Below are 24,838 nucleotides of genomic sequence, written 5' to 3' on the forward strand. Positions count from 1 at the left end.
TCCTGCCCTCAGACTTGACATTCCTCAGGGAGCTGAGGCTCGAATGGCATGTGCCAGGCCCTGTGCCCTGCTGATTGAGGTGCTCAGGGAGTGAGAACTTGTCATCTTCATCCCGTCCTCACACCTTCATCCCGGATGCCTGTGCCCAGGAGGGACGAGACACTGGGCATCACCGAGCACCTGTTCCTGGGCCAGCTGCTCCTGCCCGTTACCTTGGACCACACGGGCTGCTGAGGGAGGTGGTATTATTTTAGCCCCATTTCCCAGATGAGGAAGCAGGCCCAGGGAAAGAATACCTGCTCAGTAAGGGGGAAGGGGGCAGAGCTTTTCCCCGTGGCCATACCAGCACCCTTTCGTCCCTTGCAGGAACCCAGCAGCTTCTGGGTGGTAAGTTGAGGCCCAGCTGTCACTGCGGCTCCAAACGCCTGCAGCCAATCTCGACTCCCTGGTGAGGTGGTTGGCACACCTTGGGTGGTGGAAGGGGAGCCCCCCAGCTGCCCAAGTGCATCAGAATTCTGCTGAGGGCTCGGCCCCATCCTCCGTCCAGGCCCCAAGTCCCCAGGCCATCGCCCTCAGCCCCTGGGGCCCTTGGCACTGGCCGGGGCAGAGCGAGGGGGCTGAGGTTCTGTTGGGCGTCTGCCCGTGATGAGCATCCGGGTGGGCATCGGGACAGAGCAGGGCTCGGGGGTGGGGGGGACATGCCCGGGGAGCGCTCACAGCCCGTAAGTGGCAGAGCCTGGATTGGAATCCAGGTGGGACAGATCTGAGCCTTAGGAAGAAGCCTTGTCCAGGGTCCAGACCCCAGGCTTCTATCGAAGTGCGCCGTGCCAGGTCCGTGCCAGGTCCGTGCCAGGAACAAAGCCATCCACACCGTAGTGCGTGGTATTTGCTATCACTCATTGAGCAGATTGCTGACCTATTAATCTCATTTCCTCGGCCTCAATGAGGGTGGCTGTGGCCATTTCCTAGGAGAGGAAGCAGAGGGGAGTCCTGGCCCCCGGCCCCTGGGCTGCGCTGGGCCTCAGAGCCCTGGGGAACAGGACCACTCCCTCCCCATCCCAGTCCCCATCCCAGTCCTTCATCTGCTCCCCGAGGGACACGGTTTCCGGTTCTCTATCCGCCCGTGGCCTCCTCCAGGGGCTGCACAACCCGCTCTACTTTTGACGTTTAAACTTCTCTCAGAGGAGTGACTGGTGAGGCTGGGGTCTCCGAGGACTGGCCCTGAGGCCTCCCCGGTGACCCTCCTCCGAGCTGTCTCTGAAGCAGGCCGGCCGCCCGCCTGCCTGACCTCCCTAGGGGCGGGGGTCCCGCCCGCCTGCCCCTGGCCCACCTGAGCCAGATTGGAGCTAGGTTTCCAGCTGCCCAATTTTGCCCCCGAGGAGGCAGCAGAGGGAGGAAAGGAGGAGTAGGGGAATGCTGCGAGGGTGCGTGGGAGGGGGCCTGGGGGTGCAGAGCAGCAAACGGACGATGCCCAAGTGGATAGAGAGATTGGAGGGTCAGGTGGAGGAGAGGAGCCCCCAAGTCCCGGGGTCAGGCCGCTCTTCGGGGCGCCCCCTGTGCTCCATCCACTCTAAGCACCACGGCAGGGGGAGGAGGGGGCTCAGGGCAGCTCCTCCAAGCCCAAAGCAAATGTGGCCAGTTCCTTTCCGTGAGCACCCGTGGGGCCGGCGGGAGGCGGGGAGTAGATGCAAGGCAAATGGGCAGCTTTTCCTGACCCCCTTTTCCTCTGCCTCCCCCCCCCCAAAGTGCTTTGCATAAGCCTCTCGTGGCTCTCTGCCATCTAGGCCACCAGTGGCCACGCAGGTGTGAACGTGGGGCCCAGCGCCTGCGGAGGAGCCTCGAGAATCGAGCCTCGCGCTCAGGGATTGAGTGGGTTTGTCTGGTGCGTGCATCAGTGTCCGGGGCTTTTGTCAGGATCTCAAAGGGATCCTCGCCCCTGAAAGGTGAGGAGGCACCGAGTCCATCTTACAGCTAGGGAGACTGCAGCCCGGAGACAGGCCGTGACTCGCCCAAGGGCGGTCGGGGCAGGGTGGGCCGGGAAGCCAAGACTCCTGACTCTCTGTCCAGTGCTCCTTCTTCAGATGTTGGTCTTCAGAGAGATCGTCCCTATCGAGGGGGCCCCGTATTCCTTTCTCATTGGAGCCTCTCAGGAGCCACCTCTCCCCGCAGCCCCCATTAGGGTCTTGGATTTCTCGGAGTCACATACTTGCTGTGTGGCTTTGGAGAAGTGACTGTCCGTCTCTGAACCTCATCCTCCTTATCTGCAAAGGGGAGACGTGACAGGAGCACATCAGAAGGCAGTGAGGATGAAGTGGGATGACGGGGACGGAGAGGGCTCCACTCAGCGCCCGGCACGCCGTGAGCCCTCAGAGCACGTGAGCAGCGGAAGTGACCATGTGCATCGCCACCATCGTCCTCCAGGCTTCGAGGCGTGGACGCCGTGTCCCTGTGTGTCCTGGCTCTGCCGCTCGGGCCCTGATGGTGGGCTCACCCGTGCCCGCTGGGTGAATGGCTTTCTCAGGCTCCTGCGTCTACAGCTCGGGGGGTTAAGCGCTTGGGCCCCTGGGTCTACTACGTTCTACTGGTGGTGTGACTCTTGGCAAGGGGCTTAAGCTCTGAGCCTGCTTTCTTGTTTTAAAATGGGAGTAAACACGGCTGCTGGGACCCCCGGGTGGCTCAGCAGTTTAATACCTGCCTTCGGCCCAGGGTGTGATCCTAGAGTCCCGGGATCGAGTCCCACGTTGGGCTCCCTGCAGGGAGCCTGCTTCTCCCTCTGCCTGTGTCTGTGCTTCTCTCTCTCTCTATGTGTGTGTCTCATGAATAAATAAATAAAATCTTAGAACCAAAAAAAAAAAAAACCAAACCATGGCTGCTGTGCAGAGTGTTTGAGAGAATTAACATAACACCTATGAAGTGCCTGGCCGACCCCCCAGCAATGCGCCCTACAGCGGGTAGCTGGCCTCGGGGGTGCCAGCAGGGCATCCTGGGAGCGTTCTGGGGAGGCCGGGGTGGCCGTGGGTTTGGGGCACGTGATGCAGGAGGGAGCAGGCTGCAAAGGCAGGGCCAGGGAGGATGGCTGGGGCGGGGGGCGGGGGGCACAGTCTGCAGGCCAGGGGCCCAGAGGCGATGCCGCAGGCACTGGAGAGTCCCAGGAGGGGATAGAGCAAGGAGGGATAGAGCCCTGCTTGAGGCTGTCAGCGTGAGGCTCCCAGAGAGGTCTAGAGAGGAGGTGACAGGGGGTCTGAGCTTGGGTGTGGCAAGAGGGGGAGAGGCCTGGGGAAGACCCCGGGTGAGGGAGGGGGGCAGAGGGTGAACTCACGCTGGAGCTTTTGACTTGTTGATGAGGAGGGTGGATCTGAGGAGGGTGGATCCAAAGTGGGCCTCCCCTGGTACAGATGAGGAAACTGAGGCCTGGAGAGGGGAGAGCCAGGCCCAGAACCCACTTCTCCAGACAGCCGGGCACGGCTCTTCCTTTTGTTTCATGGCTGGGGTTTCCCCTCCCAAGCACTGGTTGGCATCGGCCCAGAGAGGGGCAGGGACAGGCCCAAGATCACACAGCAAATCCTGAGTGTCTCCCTGTCGTTCTCACCGCCTGGAGGATGACTCCACCCCAGGAGAGGTCCAGGAGAGGGAGGGGCGCTCCCTCTGGGGCTGCTAAAGATGTCCAGCTCCCTTTCAGGGCAGCTTCACGAAGCTTTGGGCGTTTTCAGCAAGGTGTCCGCGGTGCCCCTGGGGCTGTTCATTTCCTTCCAGGAAGGGACAGTGTTGGGTGACCTTTCTCTGCACGCCGCGGCTCCTGCCGTCTTACGTAGGCCCCACCCCCACCCACCAGGCTGGGATTATGATCTCTGTTACAGTAGAGGAGAGATCAGAGAGGTTATTACCTGCCTGTGATCACGCAGCAAGCAGTGGATGCTGAATCCGGGTTGGCCGGAGTCGGGTGGCGTCAAGCTCCCTCGAGGGCGGACGCACTCCTGGCGGGAACAAGTCAGCCCCGTGAGGTTGCTAGCGGTGCCCCGTGATGACACGGGCGGGAGGGTGGCTCCTGGGCTCTGGGGCCAGGGATGGCGTCCGAGGGGAGGCAAGTCTCCCACCAGCCCTTGAAGGAGGAGCCAGGCTAGGCTGGGCTGGGCTGGGATGCGGGGCGGGGGAGCATGGGGTTCTCGGTCAGCTTTCTGGGTCAGCCTCCTCTCCCCACCGCCCTGGGACCCAGGGGCCCTGATGGGACCTGTCTGCCTCATGCGTCCCACAGCAGGTGCCCCAAGGCTCCCGCTGGGCCACGCGTCGTCAGGGCTGGCAGGGACCGACGCAATAGTAGGCGCACAGGGTCTGTGATCCACATGGGTGCCAGGTCTGCGGGCACCTCCCCCCTCCATCCCACTGCTTGGCGGTGGCCCCCTTGACTTTGTGGAAATCTGCACCTTTCCTTTTTGACAGTACACCCGCCCCTTGGCGCACGTGGGTGAGACCCCCAGAGCAGGGGGGTCATTTAGCAGAGCCGAGCAACGGATGGTTGGCCTGACAGGTGGCAGCTGCCCCCTGCTCCCCTCCCATTGTCTTTGCTGTTTTTTTTTTTTTTTTTCTCAAAGTCAGGAACCTCCTAATGTAATATATCATGGAGATTAAGAGCCAGGTCCTAGAATCTGACTGTGGGATTTAAATCCCAGCTTTGCAGGCAGTGCAACCTGGGGTGGGGGGTGGGGGTTAGACTTCTTCGTGGCTCCGTTTCCTCATCCGTGAAATGGGTCTGGCACCAGCCCTGCTTATCATGAGCATTAAACGAGATGGTGAACGGCAAGCACGCAGCGTGATGTCTGGTTCTTACTGCCAGTGGCTGCTGCTCCTGGAACACCTGCTATGGGGCCAATGCTACCTATGAATTATTGTGTGCCAGGCTCAGCTTGGGCTCCATTTGCCAGACTACTCTGCCCCCTTGGATGAGTACCTGGGTCCTTTGCTCCCAAATGTTGGCTACGTCAGGGGCATGAGACCTGTCCTCAATCGAGTGGCAGAAGGCTATAGGGAGTGTCCAAGTGAGCAGGACATGCTTTCTCTACTTCCAGGTGGGATTCTCCTAGACCACCCAGGTCCCACCATACCCTAGGAAGGGACCATCCTAGTTCCGGCCCCTTCCTTTCCCCCCAGAGTTCGCAAATCTCTCCACCTGTGCCAGGTGCTTTCCCCGCCCCACGGGCCACGGCGGGGCCACCATTATGTAAATGTCTGTGCAAATCCCCTGATGTCAAGCTGCCAGCTCTCTGATGAGGCAGGGCCACCTCCGGGGACCCCCACTTCCCAGCCATGGGACCCCGGGCCAAGGCGGTCTGCTCCCTATTCATCCTGCTGCAGGTCCTGGCTGAACCGGCTGAGAACTCAGACTTCTACCTGCCTGGAGATTACCTCCTGGGTGGCCTCTTCACCCTCCATGCCAACGTGAAGGGCACCGTCCACCTCAGCTTCCTGCAGGTGCCCCAGTGCAAGAAGTGAGTCTCCAGTGTGAGGCTGGATGTGGTGATGGGGGTGGGGTGGGAAGCCTGCGCTGGTCCCGTGGTCCTCAGGGGACCAGGCCAGGACCAAGGGCTTGAAATGCTCCTCATCCATTGCAAAACCCCTCATCCTGGGTTATCCCCACTGGCCCCCAGGGAGAACCCACACAGTTCATGTCACTAAGATCTTCGGCAATTGTGTTCTGAAACATGGAGACCTGGTAGGCCCAAAGTCACATCTCTTAATAAAGAGTTACAAGATATTTGAGCCTGGAGGGGTTGTAGAGACCGTCAAAATCACCCCCACCTACTTTGGCAAGTGAGTCCATGTCAAGGCCTGGTCTAGAAACCAAGGGTTACGCCTTTGGAAGGCAGAAACGTGGTTTTTCTGTAGCAGGTTCTCAGACCGGAGGGGAATGTTTGCCTTTCTCTAGGGCTGTGGTTAGGTGGGTGGCGGTGCTTCCAGGACGGGAAGGATTTCCTTCACCCGTCTCACGGGGTGGTGGCATCACTCAAGATTAGGTGGACCATCTTCATGCAAGCAAGGGATTATGAATTAAAGACCTAGTGCAGAGAGGGAAGGCATTCTGAGAGAGAAGGAAAAAGGAAGGGATAAAGGTGATAAAGGGCCAACTGTAAGAAATGCATGCTTTTTGTGATGTTGGGGAAGATCATGTGCTGATTTGAGAATGGTGAGGATGATGGTGCCGTGATGGTACCAGGCACATTGTTGAATGTTCTGATGCCTGTGATAGTGGTGGGGAGACCAGTGAAGTAACGGTGGTGATGGTGGTGATGTTGATAACATTGATAGCAGTCATACTGGTGATAATGCAAATGGTGAAGAGTATGGTGATGATGATGGTGGTGGTGATGGTGGTGATGACGGCGATGATGGTGATGATGATGATGGTGGTAATGATGGGGATGGTAATGGTGGTGAGGATCGTTGTGGTGGTGGTGATGGTGATGAAGATGATGATGGTGATGAAGATGATGGTGATGAGGGGGATGGTGGTGATGGTGGTGATGAGGATCATGATGGTGATGAAGATGATGGTGCTGGTGTGATGGTGCTGGCAGTATTGGTAGTGGTGGGCACAGACATGTGGTCACAGTGATGGCAGTGGTGATGATATTGTTCATAGGGAATAGTAGGTACATGATGTGACAGTGATGATAGCGATGGCAGACATTGTAGTGGGTAATGGTGATTGTATCCGTGGACATTGGTAAAGTGGTGGTAGATCATAGGGATGGTGGTAGTGGTGACAATGGTAGTGATTGATGGTAGCCACAAGGATCATAATGCCAGAGGTGGTCATAGGGATGATGGTGAACCTAGAGATGTGGTATGGCATGGTGACCACGATGTGATGATAAAAATACCAGAATATCCTGGAATGGCGCTTTCTTGGATAACTCCTGGGCTTTCCTCTGGTAGGCAGAGGAAACAAGCAGGCTCTCCAGGAAACAATCCTGCCCCTTCCCACTCTGGACCTGCTTCCTACCCCACCCTCCATGGCTTCCCCAGGTATGAAATGAAGGTGTTGGGCTACAACCTGATGCAGGCCATGCGCTTTGCGGTGGAAGAGATTAACAACCGCAGCGACCTGCTGCCCGGCGTGCTGCTGGGCTATGAGATAGTGGATGTCTGCTACATCTCCAACAACGTCCAGCCCGTGCTCTACTTCTTGGCACGGGAGGACTACTCCCTGCCCATCCAGGAGGACTACAGCCACTACGTGCCCCGTGTGTTGGCGGTCATTGGCCCTGACAACTCCGAGTCCACTACTACTGTGGCCCATTTCCTCTCACTCTTCCTCCTTCCACAGGTGAGGCCCTGGCTCCTGGGGGAAGGAGCTGGGGAGGGGGCAGAGGAGGGGTTGTCTAGAGGGCTCGCTTCCCCCCACTGGTCATGAGGGGAGAAGGAGGTGGGAAGCCAGGTCAGGATGTCAGCCCCAACCCTGGGAGGGAAGCCTGGCCTATTCATGAGAAGCCTAGGCTTTGGAGACAGACAGACCTGGGCGTGCATCTTGGCTCTGAGTCTTGGCCATTTTGAGTCACGGAGCAAATCTCTTAACTCTTCTGAGCTTCAGCTTCCCCACCTATAAAATGGGATGATGAGAGTTCCATCCTAGGACTGTCTGAGGCTTAAAGGATTTAACCTCTGTAGGCATTTATAGGATACAGTAGCTGGTCAATTATGTAATGGTCGTTATCTAAGGCACCTTCCTTGCACAGAAATGAAAACCCAGAAAATGCTCAATATTATCCTGTACAGTTGCCTAGTACAGGGTCTGCCACATAGTAGGTCCTCAGAAAAATGCCACTAGTATTAGTACTATTATTGTAAGCGTCATCATCATCATGATCGAAAATGCCTCAACCAGTTTTAGTTGGTCTAAAACTTCAACACATTAAAGAGCAGCTAGCGCAAGAAGACTTGGCACACAGTAGGTAGCTGCAAATACTGTATTTTTGCTGACATTTTTATTATGCAAAGCACCAAGGGTCTGACACACAGTAGGTGCCTAGTAAATGTTAATGTACTTAGGTGAGGCGTCTCGTTCAGGACTAAACTCATTCTTTCATTCCCTTAACAAATATTTATTGAGCTCACCCCCCAGTGGGAGAGACAGGCCATGTCAGGAAGCGCATGATAGGGCTGCTGGAAAGTGAGAAGTGCCGTGCACAAAGGTAAAAGGCAAACAGGGTGAGGGGGGCTGGACGGGTCGGTGGACAGATGGAACGGGGAGAGGGAGGCTGCAACTGCAAGCAGGGTGGTCGGGTGAGCCTCGCTGGCAATTGGACAAAGGCTTGAGGGAGGTGAAGGGGTGAGGGAGGTACGGAGGTGTCTGGGAGAAGAGCCCTCAGGAAGAGGGGGCAGCGAATGCAGAGGCCGGCAGGTGCCTGGATTCGCTTATGGAACCAGGGAGCAGAACTGGGACCCGGGAGAGACTAGGAGGAGATGAAGTCAGGGAGGTGAGGGCCGGGGTCAGTGATGGAGCCCCTTGGGGGCCCCTGAAGGACTCTGACTGTCCCTGCGTGACTTTCGGAGCTATTGAAGGGTTTTCAAGTGCCTGCCGGGTCACCTGGCCGCCGCCACGTTCAGCGGAGACTGTAGGGGGAAGGGTGGGGGGATGCTTTGGTGGCCTGGCGAGGCCCTAGCTCATGCGCCGGCAGGGGTCCCCTCCCGCAGATCACCTACAGCGCCATCAGTGACGATCTGCGGGACAAGCAGCACTTCCCGGCCCTGCTGCGCACAGTGGCGGGCGCGGACCACCAGATCGAGGCCATGGTGCAGCTCCTGCTCCACTTCAACTGGAACTGGATCATCGTGCTAGTGAGCAGCGACGACTACGGCCGCTACAACAGCCAGCTGCTCAACGATCGCCTGGCCACCCGCGACATCTGCATCGCCTTCCAGGAGACGCTGCCCATGCCGCAGCCCGACCAGGTGGTGACGGAGTGGGAGCGCCAGCGCCTGGAGGCCATCGTGGGCAAGCTGCAGCAGAGCTCGGCGCGCGTCGTGGTGCTGTTCTCGCCAGACCTGATCCTGCACAACTTCTTCCACGAGGTGCTCCGCCAGAACTTCACGGGCGCCGTGTGGATCGCCTCCGAGTCCTGGGCCATCGACCCGGTTCTGCACAACCTCACCGAGCTGCGCCAAACCGGCACCTTCCTGGGCGTCACCACCCAGAGTGTGCCCATCCCGGGCTTCAGCGAGTTCCGCATACGCCGCACCCCGGTCAGGCTGCCTGAGCCCAACAGGACCAGCCTGGAGGCCACCTGCAACCAGGAGTGCGACACCTGCCAGGACACCACCGCGTCCTTCAACAGCATCCTCACGCTCTCCGGCGAGCGCGTGGTCTACAACGTGTACTCGGCTGTCTACGCCGTGGCCCATGCATTACACAGCCTCCTGGGCTGCACCCAGGCCTGCTCCAAGGAGGTGGTCTACCCCTGGCAGGTGAGGCCCACCCCGTGGAAGGGCAGGCATAGAGTGGTTGTCATGGAGACGCTGGGTGCACCTGCTGGGCTCTAGCCTTCCCATCTCATGCTGGGTTCTGGGCAAACTGGCGGGAGAGGTCATGGGACATGCCCTGCCCTCCAGACACATAGAACCAGAAATCCTTCATGGTGACAAAACTCCTTTTTTTTTTTTTTTAAATGTAATCATCGCCATCCAAGGTGGCCTGTCCTGGTAGGAGATTTGGGTGAAATTCCCTGGAAGGGAGCCTGGCAGGCCGTGGGGGCCCCAGGTCCCCTGCCATTTCTCTGGATAAGAGGCCTCGGGGGCCCACTTGTGTACTCCCTCCTCTCTCTGAGGCCCTACTTGAGGTTTACGCACCTCCTCTCGTTCCAGGTTTGTGTTGTCTGGATTCCAAGCTGGAATTTAAAACTGTGTTTTTCTGACTTGCACTTATACACACGCACACCCAATCAGGAAACCCTCATGGGGGTGAGAGGTTTTACTGAGGAGCAGAGGAGCAGAGGGGATTCACATCAGAGACGCACACCTCATACCTAATAACCCGGCATCTCTGTGCTTGAATGGCTCCTTGGCTTTTTCGTGGTTTAAGGTTCAGGCACTCCTCCAACCCTTGCCTATATTCTGTCTTTATTCTCTGCTTCCTCCCCTTTTTCTGGATCCCCGATCCCCAAATACCTGTACACTTCCTTCCCAGAGCAACCTAGCTCTTTAAAAAAAAAAAAAAAACCCTCCTTCCCTTAATCTATTTATTTGTACCTCTGACCCACAATCTCAGAGCCTAACCTTGCAACCCTAAGAGCTTATTTTCTCTAAAAATGCAGTTATTCTTTAAAAGGAATTCTAGTGCCAGCCTGCTAGACATTATATTTTATTATGGGTGCTGCTGTGTTAATAATACACGTAATTATCATGGGTGCTTTACTGTTTATTTGAGCATCAGTAGGCCCCGAGGGCCTGGTATACATCGCCCTACCCTGTGGCCGTCCTATGAGGTTGATAATCTACAGAGAGGAGGACTGAGACAGGGAGCCAAGGTGACCCAGCGGTGATGGTTTCAGAGGGAAGCCGCAGACCCCAGCTTTGAGCCCTGGTGGGCCCTTTGACCCCCTCGTGGTTTTCCCACTGTGCTCTTCAGCTCTCCCAGGCACAAGTGCCAAGAGCTGTGATGAAGGACCAGTCAACTTCTTCCCTCTCCTAACAGTGGAGACCAGAGAGCACCAATCATAGCAACCAGAACACCCTGCCCATTTACTGCACATGCACTATGTGCAGGCCCTGGCTGGGCCCTGTGGGAGCACCAGACCGTCCCCCTAGGAGGGAGGGGGACAGCCAGTAAGCTCTGTCTCTGCTGAGTGCAGCAGGAGGGAAGAGTTGTACTGTGGTGGCGGCAGTGGGTTGGGGGGGGAGGGGTCTGCGGTGTGCAAGTCACTAGGAGCGAGAGGGGCCAGGAAGGCATGGGACATTCCAGGAGGGGATCGGTGGCCTGGTCGTGTGCTCAGCTCACTGTGGCCAAAGAACGGGGCAGGAGGGGAGCCGCAGGTGACATCGGAGGACATTCTGGGCCCGATGAAGTTGGTGGTGCTTTGTTCTGGACCCAGGAGGAGCCCACGGAGTTTCAAGCCAAGCACTGAGATGCTGTTTTTGAGACAATTCATCAAGTCAGGTTGGGGTTGAGGCGGCGGGGGGATAGGGACAGGAAGCAAGGAGCCCCGCTCATCCTATGCAAACGTCACCCAGGGTTTCCACTGGTGTGAACGGTGTCACCATGGGAATTAGGAAATGATGCCTTTTTGTGTGGACACGTTGGACCACGATGCCTTTGGCTTGGGGTGGACGCTGCCCTACAACAGGTGCATGGCTTGGTGGGGCGGGGGAGCTGGGGTCCAGCTGTCCTTCCCCTTTGCCCTAACGGGCCCCCCACCCTGACGCTGGGTCATGCCATGCCACCTTGTCGATTTTTGTGATAAAACCCCAAATTTTTATTGTCTATTTAGTGGCTTTCTTGTTTATTGACTATTCCCTACCCCACCCCCACCCCCAAATGTAGGCCGGGAAAGCAGGGACCTTCCTTCTTTCCTTCCTTCCTTCCTTCCTTCCTTCCTTCCTTCCTTCCTTCCTTCCTTCCTTCCTTCCTTCCTTCCTTCCTCTTTTTTTCTTCTTTCTTTCTTTTTCTTCTTTAAGATTTTATTTATTTGAGAGAGAGAGAGAATGAGCAGGGGTGGGGGAGGGACAGAGGAGGAACGAGAAGCAGACTCCCTACTGAGCAGGGACCCCAATGCTGGGCTCGATCCCGGGACCCCGAGGTCATGACTGAGCCGAAGGCAGATGCTGAACCAACTGAGTCACCCAGGCGCCCCAAGCAAGGACCTTTCAATCCTATTTAGTGTCGTATCCCGAGCTGCTGGCACTGGGTCTGGGTCAGAGCTGATGCTCAGTGAATGTTTATTGAATGAATTAATGAACAGAGGAGCACTTACTGTGTGCTAACCCCTTATGTGATTTGCCATCTACCCCCAGACACGCTGTGAGTAGACACTGTTACTTGATGATTGTTCTCCCACATTAGGTCTAGAGAAGTGACGATCACCCAGCTGGGGAGTGGCCAGGGCAGTGGTGGGGGGGGCGTGGGGTGGTAATGAGGCACAAGGGCAGGGGCAGTGGGGATGGAGAGGCCTCAGGTGACTAGGATACTTGAGGATGGAGGCTGGGAGGTCACACTGCCCGTGGTGTTGGGGGGCTGGGGATGCGCTCGGGGGCACGCTCGGGAAATCCAGGCTGGCAGAGGGCAGAGGGCTTTGGCGGTCCCAGGGAAACTGTTCATCAGGTTATGGAATCATAGAGGGTGGAAGTTGCAAGGTCTTAGAATCTCCAGGTCCAATATTTTTGTTTTACAAATGGGGGTGGGGATGGCGCCCTTGTGGCATTTGCCACGTGCTTGCCATCTCGGCATCTCAGGTACAGTCCCTCTGTCCGTCTGTCGGGGGGAGAGCTTGGTACTTAGGTTTGAATCCCAGCTTTGCCACCACTAGCTCTGCAACCTTGGGCAGGTTATTTAATGCATCCGGGCCTTGGGTTTCTCATGTGCTAAGCAGAAGGAACGCTAAGCACCGTGCTGAGCTCTGGAGGGGACTGACCGCGCTGTGTGTCCATGACCCGGTGCAGATAGAAGCTCCGTGTCTTCCTCTTTCCCCTCTTCCATGTCTGACACCAGTGTCTGGACAGTGATAATCCAGGCCTCCTCCCCGTCAGGAGAGTTGCAGGGAGGATCCTTTCTGACCCCTCTGTCAGAGCCCTGGAATCTGGGGTTGCTGAGCCCAGCCTGGCCAGGTCAGTGCGGGGATGGGCCTGGCCACCAGGACCTGGCTCCTTAAGGCCTCCACCATCCTCACCCCTGCCAGAGGCCCACCACCTGCGAGGAGCCTTCCTCCTCTCAGCTCCCGAGACCATTGCCCCCAGTCGCAGCATCATGTGCAAATTCCAGAGACTTCCAGAGCCTGACTCTGTGGTCAGGGTGGGAAGAAGGCGAGAGCCCAAATCCCTTGGCTAACTGTGTGTCGGTCCCCGAAGGGAGGTCCCCCAAGATACAGCCCAATAGACTCTCTCATTTATGGTGGGAAAATCTAGGAGCTAGATTGATGAAATATCTAAGTTGGAAGTTCCCTCAAGGGGTCAGCACAGAGGTTCAGTGACTTACCCAAAGTCACACAGCAAATTGAGGAAAAAGCTCAGATTGGAATTCAGGCCAGAGGATGCCCAGTCCAAAGCATGTTCCAGTTTGTACCAGCTTCTGCATGCTCAGAGCGACGGGGGACGATGACATGGGGAGAGACTGGAGACTGGCCTCTAACTGGGGGGAGGCAGGAAGCCCCCAGAGGGACAGGGGCAGGTGCAGCTGACCAGGGCAGGTGAGGGAGGCAGTGGACTCGAGCTCAGCTATGGGTCCCCGAGGGGTGGCTGAGTGACTTCCAGGGAGAAGGAATAAGATCAACACTTCGGCGGGAGGTGAGTACTTACTCGTGTTGAGGCACCGTGCTAAGTTCCCAACATAGGTAAACTCTCATTTGTTGCCTCCGAGCCCAGGAGACAGGGTTTTTGTTGTCCTGCTTCGCTGAAGAGGAAACTGGGGCTCACAGAGGTCAGGCAACAGGTGCAAGGCCTCATAGCAGGTGGCAGAGCTGGTGTCTAAACCCAGAGTATCCGACCCCAGAGCTGGAGCTCTCAGCCCCCACCTCCCGGGTGGCCCCCTTCTCAGTCCTCTTGCCCCCTTGTCCCCATGTGGAAGTCAGGCTAGGGGGATGGGAAAATTTCCCCCGGGTCCGGCCCCAGCTCTGATGCCAGCCTTTCCCTTTGGCCCTTCTAGCTCCTTAAGGAAATCTGGAAGGTCAACTTCACCCTTCTGGGCCACAGTGTCTTTTTTGACAAGCAAGGGGACGTGCTCATGCCCATGGAGGTCATCCAGTGGCAGTGGGACCTGAGCCAGAACCCTTTCCAGAGCATCGCCTCCTACTACCCCAAGCTGCGGCAGCTCAAGGCCATCCACAACATCTCCTGGCACACCGCCAACAACACGGTCAGCTCTCTGAGGGCTGGGGCTGGGCACCGGCTCACCCTGGGGTGGCGAGGGCCCTCTGGACCCGAGATCCGTCACTGACAGCGGGTGGGGGGGTGTCTGTGCAGTGGGGGCGGGGCGTCTAGGCCCTGTCCCTCCCGTTGATAAGGCCTAGGGTTTCTGGCTCCCCGAGACCCAGGGGCTCAGGGGCTGTGCCCAGTGAACGTGTGCTGGACACGCGTGTGCTGAGGACTCAGCTCTCACGTCAACCATTGCTGGTGCTCCCCGTACGGTAGCTGTACCCTCAGCTGCGTCTGGCACCTGTCATTCCAAAGCTCCTCTGTTTTACCCTCTTAGATGCATAACAAGCTGTCGGAGTGGTGGTGGTGGTGTGTGGGGACAGACAGGGACCCAGCCTCGTAGGAGGGGAGGGGGAGGGGGAGGGGATACAGAAGCTCCAAGAGCCTTCCTCATCTGGATCCTCTCCCCGCCCCATCCCCTTTATCCTCAGTTCCCAGGGTGCTTGGTGCTGCCGTTTGAGTGTGGGGATTTCTATGGAGTTGGTTGGGTGGGGGTCTTGATTAGTTTGCTGCCCACCGGGGACCACAGTCTTGGGGGGCGTAAACCCAGACATGTAATCTCGTGGTTCTGGGGCCTGGCAGTCCGACAGCAGTGTCAGCAGAGTTGGTTCCTTCTGAGGGCTGTGAGGGAGAATGTTCCGGGCCTCTCTCCCAGCTTCTGGTCATTTGCTGGCCTTTGCTGGCTTTCCTTGGCTGGGGTGGTCCCGCCTGACCTCTGCCATCACCCCCATATGACATTCTCCTTGTGGGTGAGTTGGGCTCCAAATCTCCCCTTTTGTAAAGACATGGGTCGTATTGGAGTAGGGGCCCACCCCACTCCACTAGGGCTTCATTTTAGCTCATTACATCTGTAATGATCCTATTTCCAAATAACACCACATTTGGAGGTCCTGGGGGTTCAGACTTCAATCTATGAATTTTGAGGGGACACGATTCAACAAATAACAGCATCTTCACTCGGGTTTCTCCCAGAAAGCAGAGCCTGAGGCAAGGGTTGATGTGCAGATAGTTTATCCCAGGATATGCTCCACGGGAACAGGAGTAGGTGATGGGGGAGAGGTCATTAGGAGCAGAGGAATGTTCTCAAGCTGGGCACCACTGCGAGCTCAGTGTTAGCAGGACCTTCTGAAGGGCCACTTTAGAATGGCCCCCAAGGGAGGGAAGAGGGTGGGATGGGTCCATGGGTCTGTACTGCCCCCACCTCCTGTGGTTGGGGGTCACCCCAAGGGGCGTTAACTCCCTGTGCTTCCGGGTCACAAGATATGTGAGTGCCCAGAAGTTTCCCACGAGCATCTCACGCCACGGCCCCGGGGCAGAGAGAGAAGGAGACTGAGTGTCGCTTAGATGAGGTGTGACAGGCAGCGCCTGCATGGAGTGGTTGCTGTGCTGTAGCAGAAATAAAAGGAGGTGGGCCTGAGAAAACGTGAGGGAGCCCACAGAGACGTCTATTCCTTGCTGCTCTCACTGCGATGATGTCCCTCCCTGACCCAGTGGGGTGGAGCCTGGAGGGCGGCAGCCAGCCCAGTGCCCTCACCGGGAGCTGAGCGGACCTCCCCATAGGCCCTGCTGCTGCAGTGGGGTCCCCGGTGGAGCGTCTACTCATGCCTCCCTCCTGCCACCCACCCTGGAGTGTCCTTTGCCCTTAGCCACTTGGCCGCTGGGGTGATCCAGACATTCGTCCCCAGGTATCTGAGCCCCTGGTCATCTTGTCCTTGCTGGCCTGTGGCTGTGGCAGTTGTCCAGCGGCAGTAACGACCAGGCCACCGCAGCCAATCTCCCGGTTCCCAGACCTACTCCTGCCCGCCCTCCCGTGTGCCAGCGACTGGCTCCTCTCGCTCTTCCGAGTCACTTACCTCCTCCTTCCTTGGCTGTCTCGTTCGCTGGCATGGGGCCCCTGAAATGACCATGGGGGCAGCAGACAGCCTTTGCTATCTGCTGATGGAACCATTCCCTCTTTGGAGGCCAGAAGCTGAGTTCTAGCAAGAGTCCGGGCTTGAGGGGATGAGACGCTCCGGTCTCCCGGTGAGCCCCCGAGAACTGGGGTGAGCATGGCCGATCCTTCCGTGGTTGCTGAACCCCCGTATTCCAGCTGTTGGGGTCACAGTGCTATGTACTAACCTCCCATTCAGTGCTTACACCTCATCCTATAGGGCAATGGCCCTACTCCCAAGGTGGTGTCCCCAAGCCGGTACCCGACCTGAGCCCTTAGTGTGCCATCCCGTCATCTTGATAGTTTGGGTACATCTAGGCGACCGGTATATGTTGGGACCAGTGGATCCGGGGGTCACATGCCCGTGTCACACCCCCTTGGCCATACAATAGGTCTTTTGTCTGATGTGATGTTTTGGGGGGGACCCATGACGCTAACTCATTCAGTTGTACGTCTTTGGATCGCGGCTCTGCCCTGCGGACACGGGAGGCGAGTTCTCACACGGGCGCATCAGTGGATTCCTCGGGGAAGAAGACAAGACACCCGACGTTGTAGACGCGCCCGCGTCTGTGTGGAGTGGAGGCAAATCCAGGGCTCAGCGTGGTCTCCGGGCTGCAGAGTGAGGTGCTCGGCAGTAGCACCAGCTACGCCGACCACGGGGGGGGGGGGCCCTCTGCAGCATCCCCGACACTGTGCCCCCTCTGTGGCCCATTGCGTGAGCCCCGGGGGGCCCAGGGCGGAGGCCAGCTGACCTGTACCGGAGGCTTCATCCTTTCCGTCTGGCTCTCATCACTCCCTGTTGCTTGGATTGGCATTCCCACGAGACACAAAGGTCGTCGTGCTTAGTACTCACTCTCGTGGATCTCCGCACCCCCCCCCACCCCACCCCAAATGATCTCATTTCCACCCTTCCAGCCTTGTCCTTTCTGGGCCCTCCAAGCAACCAGCCAAGCCATTCATCACTGCCCAGCAGCCCAGGAATATCCATACGCCAGGACCTTTCCCCGTCCACGCAAAGTGAGCAAGCGCGTGCTCTGCTTGCAACTCTACACACAAGGGACATTGTCCCTCGTTACTATCTTGAAAGAGGAGCTTAGTATGGCGACAGTCCATTTTAAGGTCATGCTAATATCAAGCTATGAGTGTAACACCTGTGAATCACTGATTTGAGGAATACACCTGTTCCCTCTGGCCCTGCTTTGGCCTGATCCCAAATGCACCATTTCCGTTGCATTGAGACTTGCCACTCTTCCTGCCCGACCTCAGGACTCCATCAAGGGTCACTTGACGTCCCCGAGGCCACATGCTCGTTTCCCACAAAGGCCCAGCAGGACACAGGAGCTGATTCACAAACAGTGGAAGGCATGTTGTTGCTGAATCGTGCAACTCTCTTACTGGGGCTTGCCCATCCTGCCCTGTGCATCAGCAGATCTCCCTGGCCGTGTAGCCTGAGTGGCTAGGAGAGCGGGGCCTGCAGCCAGGGTCTTCTTTGGAGTCTTTCTCTAGGCTTGTCATTCTTTACCTTGAAACTGTAAGCCGTCTGAGTCGCCTGCTGAATGTGGGCTGGAGCAGGATTTCCAAGAGTGATTTGTGCTGTCCCCCACATCTGGAGGTTCATCAAGAGTCATGCTTCTGTAAGGGCAGGAGATGGAAGATGAAATGACTTACCTTTTAGCCTAGAGAGGATGACCTTGACCTGGAATTTCCCAGACCACGGGACCCCTAAACCCCTCACTGACATGACAGGCCTCCTCTGAATCTTTGAAAGGTTTATCGTATACACTTATACCTGAGGATTCGCATCCTAGTTGGCCATAAAGAGTCCTTGCTACTTCCTACTCACCAGATCCTATTAGTATGATGCCATGGTTACAGCGGACCAGCATGATGTTCTGCAGAATGTCGGAGCTATCTAGTTCCGTGTAGACCAAACCCTGATGGAGAGTAGAAGAGTAAGCTCAGCTCTGCCGTAAGACCGTAAATGTTGAGACTTAAAACCATAAAAACAACTAGAAGAAAACATGGGGCACAAGTTTCATTTGAGAGCTTTCTTCTCTTTTTGGTAGTCAGTGATAGCGGTGTATATTCCTCTAAGTACTGTGTTCACTACATTCTATAAGTTTTGCTATAGATTAATTAAAATTAAAAAAAAATATGGTAAAAAAAACCCATAACATCACATTTACCACTTCAACCATTTTTTCCCCAAATTTTTAAATTGTGGCAAGATATACACAGTTTTACCATCATAACCAAGTGTGTGGTTCAGTGGTGTTAGGTACGTTCACATTCTTGTGCTATCACCACCACCCTCCACCTCCAGAACGCATCACCTTCAGAATGGAAACTTTATGCCCATTAAACACCAACTCCCCACTCCCCCTTCTCCCCAGCCCTGGAAACCACCGTTCAACTTTCTGTTTCTATGGATTTGACAAAAGAACCTCCTATAAATGGAATCACACAGTATTTGTCTTTTTGTAACTGGCTTGTTTCACTTAGCTTCACGTCCTCAGGTTCATCCGTTTTGTAGCCTGTGTCACAATTTCTTGCCTTTTCGAGATGGAAGAACCCATTCAGTCAGTGGATCATGATTATGAATAATCCTAATCCAATCAAAACATCACAGTTCGCTCATCTGTTCATCTGTCGATGGACATACTCAGGTTGCTTCTACCTTTAAGCTATTGTGAACAATTCTGCTATAAACGTGGGCGCCCAGACATCTCTTTGAGAGTCTGCTTTCAATTCTTTCGAGTATACACCCAGAAGTGGAAGCTGCATCATGTGTTTGTTCTATTTTTAAATTTTTTGAGGAACCCCCATATTGTTTGCCACAGTGGCGGCATCATTTTGCATTCTCAGCCACGGACAGGAGATTCTAGTTCCTCCATATTCTCACCAACACTGGTTATGTTCTGGTTTTGTTTATTTGTTTATTTGTTTTTATTTTTGTTTTTGTTTTTTTTTTTAAATAGTAGCCATCCTAATGCATGTGGGGTGGTCTCTTGCCGTGGTTTTGATTTGCATTTTCTGATTGCTGAATGAGCATCTTGTCGTGCTTATTCGTTGTTTGTATCTCTTCCTTACAGAAATCTCTATTCGGGTCCTCTGTCCCTTTGTTTTTTGTTTTTTGTTTTTTTGTTTTGATTTTTTTTCCTCTGTCCCTTTGTGAATTAAGCCATTCTGTTCTAGGGGTTCTTTAAATATTCTGGATACTAATCCCTTGTCAGATATATGATTTGCAAATATTGTCTCCCATTCTGTGTATTGCCTTTTTACTCTCTTGGTAATATCATCTGAGGGACAAGAGTTTTAAATGTTCATGAAGTCCTGTCCAGGACATCACTGCCAGCTCCAGCATCATGACACTCGGGCCCTATGTTTTCTTCTAGTTGTTTTTATGATTGTAAGTCTCCCATTGAAGTCATGGTTCCATTTTGAGGTGATTGTGTGTCGTGTTAGGTCTAACCTTACCCTTTTGTATGTGGATATCCAGTTTTCCCAGTACCATTCATTGGAAAAAAGATTCCCCTCTGCACGCACCCCCACCCCCCCACTAAATGGTCTTGGAACTCTTGTCAAAAACATCATTTGACTCTATATGTGAGGGTTTGTGTCTGGATTCTCTATTCTGGTTTATCGGACTGTATGTCTGTCTTTATGGCAGCACCATGTTGCTTTGATTACTATAGCTTTGCAGTACGTGTTGAAATCAGGAAATTGAGTCATCCAGCTTTGTTCATCTTGGAGATTGCTTTGGGGACCCCGGGTCTCTTGAGATTTATCTGATTTTAGGGTAGGTTTTTCTATTCCTGCAAACAAAAAAGAATCATTGGGATTTTGGTAGGGATCGCATTAAATCTGCAGATTGCTTCGGGTGGTATTGACATTGTCGCCATGTCGAGTCTTCCAAGGCATGAATGTGGAATGTCTTTCCATTTACTTAGGTCCTAATTTCTTTCAGAAATGTTTTGAGCTCTTCTCCTCTGTTTCACCACTGCCTGTTTAGCGAGAACCACCACTGTTTGCCCTGAGCTATTGTGACAGCATCCTACCTGCTCCCTGGCTTCCGCTCTGGCCCCTCACGGTTTAAACTCATCATGGAACCTGGGACAATCCTGTTAAAAGGGACTCAGATCCTGTCATTCCTCTGCATGGAATCCTTGCCTGGTTTCTCATTTCACTCAGAGTGAAAGTCCAAGTATTTTGACGTGACCTCTTTGAACTAATCTGCTGCTGCCCTTCACGTTGGTGCTCAAGTGACACGGGGCTTACTGCTCAGTGACCATGCCACGTCCCTCTTGGCCATGGGGCCTTTGCACAAGCTGTTCCCTCAGCCTGTGCAGATCTCCTTGTGGCTTGGTTCCTCACAGCCATCAGGTTTCTGCTCCAGTGTCAGCCGCTCAGTGAGACTACCCTTGTCCACCTTGTTCGATTTTGCAACCAGCCCCTCCTTTGTGTTCCACCCCCTCTGCATGGCTCTGCTTTTCCTCCTGGTATTTATCACCACTTGTCAAGTTACATATTCAGATGTGAATTGTGTCTTTTCCCTGTGAAGGTATTGATTCCTTGGGAACAAAGACGGGGCCTTGTTTGATTCACTGCTGTATTTCCAGTGCCTGGCTCAGTACTTTTTTCAATGAATGAATGAATGAATGAATGAATGGAGTGAGTGAATGAATAGCAGGTTGAGAGTCCATGAGTAAGAGAGGGTTAAGTTGGTTACTTAGGGAAGAGTGAAGAGATGAGTTCAGGAGGTGGTGGGGTTGTGGGGGGAGGATACATGGCAAGGGGGTGGTAAGGCGTAGGTGTGGACAAGGTGCTCACGTGTGTTGGTGTGCATGTGTGTGGTCCTGTTGGAGGCAGAGAAGACCCCTGACAGCCTGGAGAGGCTGGCGGGGGATCAGATGTTTTATTTTGGCTGATGGAGAGTCTCTGAGGTTCTTCCAGGAACAAGAAAACAGCAGAACAAGATGTCTGGAGGTGTCATCTGATGACCATGTGCAGGAGGGATGATGGGGGTGGAGCAGGAAGACAGGTGACCTCTCAGAGGCAAGAAAGGAGGGGTTCAGGGGCCAAGTGGTCCCACTGCGGCTCCCCTTGTGTGGGCCCCGGCCCTTCATATGCGCGCTCTCATAACACCCTCCTGTTTGGGCATCAGGATGATTTTTGTGCCACCTGAATCTGGTTGGGCTGCTCCCCCACTCAGGAGCGATGGCTTCCCACTGCCCCTCCATCCTTAGGGTGCCACACAGGAGCCTCCAGGATGTGGCTCTCCCACCTTGCACCCTTCTCCCGGTGCCTGCTGACTCCCTTCCATCCCCCAGCCTCATTGCCTTTACTGTTCCCTCTGCTTGTAATTCATCTGTGTGTTCACTAAACCAGGGCGGGGAGGGGGGTCCTCTATTCTACAGAAATTGAGCGGTAAGAACAAGAGACATGGCCACTGCCTACCTGCTCTTATTCAGCTGAAAACCCCTGCCGCTCCGCAAAGGCTGTGTCAGACTCTTAGATGCACATGGCAGAAAGTGGTGTAAGCACAGAGTGAAGTCGTTGCTTCCCATCATTGAAAACTCCGGGGGTAGACCATGAGACTTCAGGCACGGATGGATCCAGGGTCTTTCTCCAGAGTGCGGTCCCTTCCTTGGGAGTGCTCCCCCTCCATGGAGGCAGGTGGCTGCTGGCAGCCCCAGAGTCACATCCTGTCTGTTTGGCAACCTTAGGAAGTCTCCGTCTCATCAGTTGGATGCTGTCATGGGAAGAAGGTGGATCCGGTGTCAGGCAGGCCAAACTAAGAGGGTCCCTACAGACGTCCAGTTCTAATGGCAACTCCTGCTCCTTCCCCATCCCAGACGGGGGCCAGGCTTCCCTCCCCAGAGCATCCTGCTGGTTGGTCTCAGGGGCTCTTGTCCTCCTCCCTCCAGATCCCCGTGTCCATGTGTTCCAAGGACTGCCATCCTGGCCAAAGGAAGAAGCCTGTGGGCATCCACTCCTGCTGCTTCGAGTGTATTGACTGCCTTCCTGGCACCTTCCTCAACCGAACTGCAGGTGGGACTTGCAGACCCGCACCCCTGCTCCCCACCCTCAGCCCTGCCCTGCTCTGAGAGCAGGGTCTCTGGAGTCTCCCCCACAGGATGTAAGTGTCCAAAGGCCAGGGTCCATGCCTGATTCCAGTGTATCTCCCTAGGAATTGGTGTAGAGAAAAATCTTCAATGCTCGCTGCTAGGGAGGGTGGGAGAAGGAACAGCCCTCCACCAGGCAAGGCTGTCACTGGTCCCCACTCCACGCACATGTAGCTGAGGGCTCAGGGGTGTCAGACCAGAGAATGTCCATTGGATGGATGGCTGGATGGATGGATGAGTGGGTGAATGAATGAATAAATGAATGTCTCTGTCCATAGAAGAAATGTTTCTGGCAGACGGGACAGGATCTGGTTTATCTCTCTGACCTCCCAGTGCCTAATGTAGTGCAGAGCGTATCACGTTTGCTCAGTGAATTTTGATTGAGTGACATCCTTGATCAGAAGAGCTCATACCTCCCCCTATAGATCACAAACGCCGGGAAGGTGCGGACAATGCCTTCTCTCCCTCTGTTTTAGTGTTGAGCACCGTTCACAGCTGGGGCTTAAATTATTTTTTTTCGTGACTTCCTCATCAGAGTACTTACCGTGGGCCCAGCAGAGCCCAGAGCCCAGAGTAGGTGCCCAACAAAAATTTGTTGCATGATTTCACAGGCTGTTCCCCTACCCAGTTGGTCGGTTCCTGACGGCAGGGGGCTGGCTAGGTTTCGCCCACGTCTCTGTCCTCCCACCTCAGGTGCCCATCACCCACTGTGGAGGGTGTTTGAAAAAAAAAATGTGTTGAAGGAATTCTTTGGACCAATGTGTGAGTGTCTATGCCACCAGAGGGTAAGGTCTCGGGAGCAAGGAATTACAGTTGTTAGGATCCGAGTCAAGGGAACCTCGGTTCAAACCCTGCCTCTGTAACGACCACCTGGCTGAGCCTCGGGTTACTCATCTGTGAAATGGGGTTGCAGGGAGGAGCTGATGGGCCAGTGGGTGTAAGAGGGGCAGTGAGTGGTGGTGGCTAGGCCGGTAGGCGTTGCCCTCAGCTCGCCCCCCACCCCCGAGGCCTGGCCCGGGGCGGGTGCAGAGGATGGGGGTGCTGCCAAGTGGGCGAGGCTGACGGGAGCTGCCGTGGGCTCTTGCAGACGAATTTGACTGCCAGCCTTGCCCAAGTTACGAGTGGTCCCATAGGAACGACACCTCCTGCTTCAAGCGGCGGCTGGCCTTCCTCGAATGGCACGAGCCCTCCACCATCTTTGTGGTTATGCTGACCATCCTGGGCTTCCTCAGCACCCTGGCCATCATGGTGATCTTCTGGAGGCACCTCCACACGCCCGTGGTTCGCTCGGCCGGGGGCCCCATGTGCTTCCTGATGCTGGTGCCGCTGCTGCTGGCGTACGCCATGGTCCCCATGTACATAGGGCAGCCCACGTTCTTCTCGTGCCTCTGGCGCCAGACCTTCTTCACCCTCTGCTTCACCATCTGCATCTCCTGCATCACCGTGCGCTCTTTCCAGATCGTCTGCATCTTCAAGATGGCCAGGCGCCTCCCGCGCGCCTACGGCTACTGGGTGCGCTGCCACGGGCCCTACGTCTTCGTGGCGTCCTTCATGGTGCTCAAGGTGGTCATCGTGGCAGGCAACGTGCTGGCCACGACCGCCAACCCTACTGCCCGCCCCGACCCCGATGACCCCAATATCATGGTCCTGTCCTGCAACTACCGCAGGGCGCTGCTGTTCAACACCAGCCTGGACCTGCTCCTGTCCGTGGCGGGCTTCAGCTTCGCCTACATGGGCAAGGAGCTGCCCACCAACTACAACGAGGCCAAGTTCATCACCCTCTGCATGACCTTCTACTTCACCTCCTCCGTCTCCCTCTGCACCTTCATGTCCGTTTATGACGGGGTCCTGGTCACCATCCTGGACCTCTTGGTCACCGTGCTCAACCTTCTGGGCATCAGCTTTGGCTACTTTGGTCCCAAATGCTACATGGTCCTCTTCTACCCAGAGCGCAACACGCAGGTCTACTTCAGCAGCATGATTCAGGGCTACACCATGGGGAAGGACTAGCACCGCCCACTAGGGCTGCCCAGGGGGCCCAAGGGCTCAGCTGGGAGCGGGGGGAGACGCAGACGGGGTGGGGAGGTGGAGCTGGGTGCAGGTCGCAGTTTCCCGGTAGCTGTTTGGCTTGCTAGGCCCTGCCGCCCATTCTAGGAAAACCTGCCTAGGTGGGGACCCTACTGGTGTCCCCGACAGAGATGGATTTGAGCAGCCTACAGTCTCCATCTGGTGGTCACAGCGGATGCAGGCTCGTTCCCCTCCCTCCTGTTCCTGGGGAGCGAAGGCTGGGCTGCAGGGGCTGGGACGGGCTGGTGTCGGGGGATGTCTGCGGGGCGGCGGTGTCGGTCACTAGCTGCCCCCCTGTCTGTGCCTCACCTCCCAGACCCCCCCCAGACTGGGACCCAGCTTCTCTGAGCAACGGCTGCGCCTCGGGGCTGCTGCGCCATAAATGCATGTGAATAAACCTCACTTGGGTGACGCGAATGAGTTTCCTTCTTGTTTCTAGAGCGTCCCCCCTTCCCCAGAGAAAGATTTTAGTCAGAGACTTTGCTTTCTAACCCAGCATTGCCACGCCTGAGCTGTGTACTTTGGGCCAACTGCTCACTGTTTCTGAGCCTCGACATCCCCGTCCCTACAATAGGAACAAGAGCTCCTTCCCAGGGACACTGAA

General features: G+C 55.6%; 1 protein-coding gene across 1 annotated transcript; it reads left to right on the forward strand.

The window, feature by feature from the left end:
* The first annotated feature begins 5,301 nt into the window (after positions 1-5,301).
* TAS1R2 (taste 1 receptor member 2) lies at positions 5,302-24,470 on the forward strand. The gene is made up of 6 exons (XM_072825130.1): positions 5,302-5,483; positions 7,021-7,321; positions 8,689-9,459; positions 13,844-14,053; positions 21,970-22,093; positions 23,255-24,470. Exons 1-6 carry the CDS (start codon positions 5,302-5,304, stop codon positions 24,175-24,177), a joined length of 2,511 nt encoding a protein of 836 aa, XP_072681231.1. The 3' UTR covers positions 24,178-24,470.
* Positions 24,471-24,838: the final 368 nt, after the last annotated feature.

The sequence above is a fragment of the Canis lupus genome, chromosome 5 (genome assembly GCF_048164855.1).
Source record: "Canis lupus baileyi chromosome 5, mCanLup2.hap1, whole genome shotgun sequence".
NCBI classification, from domain to species: Eukaryota; Metazoa; Chordata; class Mammalia; order Carnivora; family Canidae; genus Canis; species Canis lupus.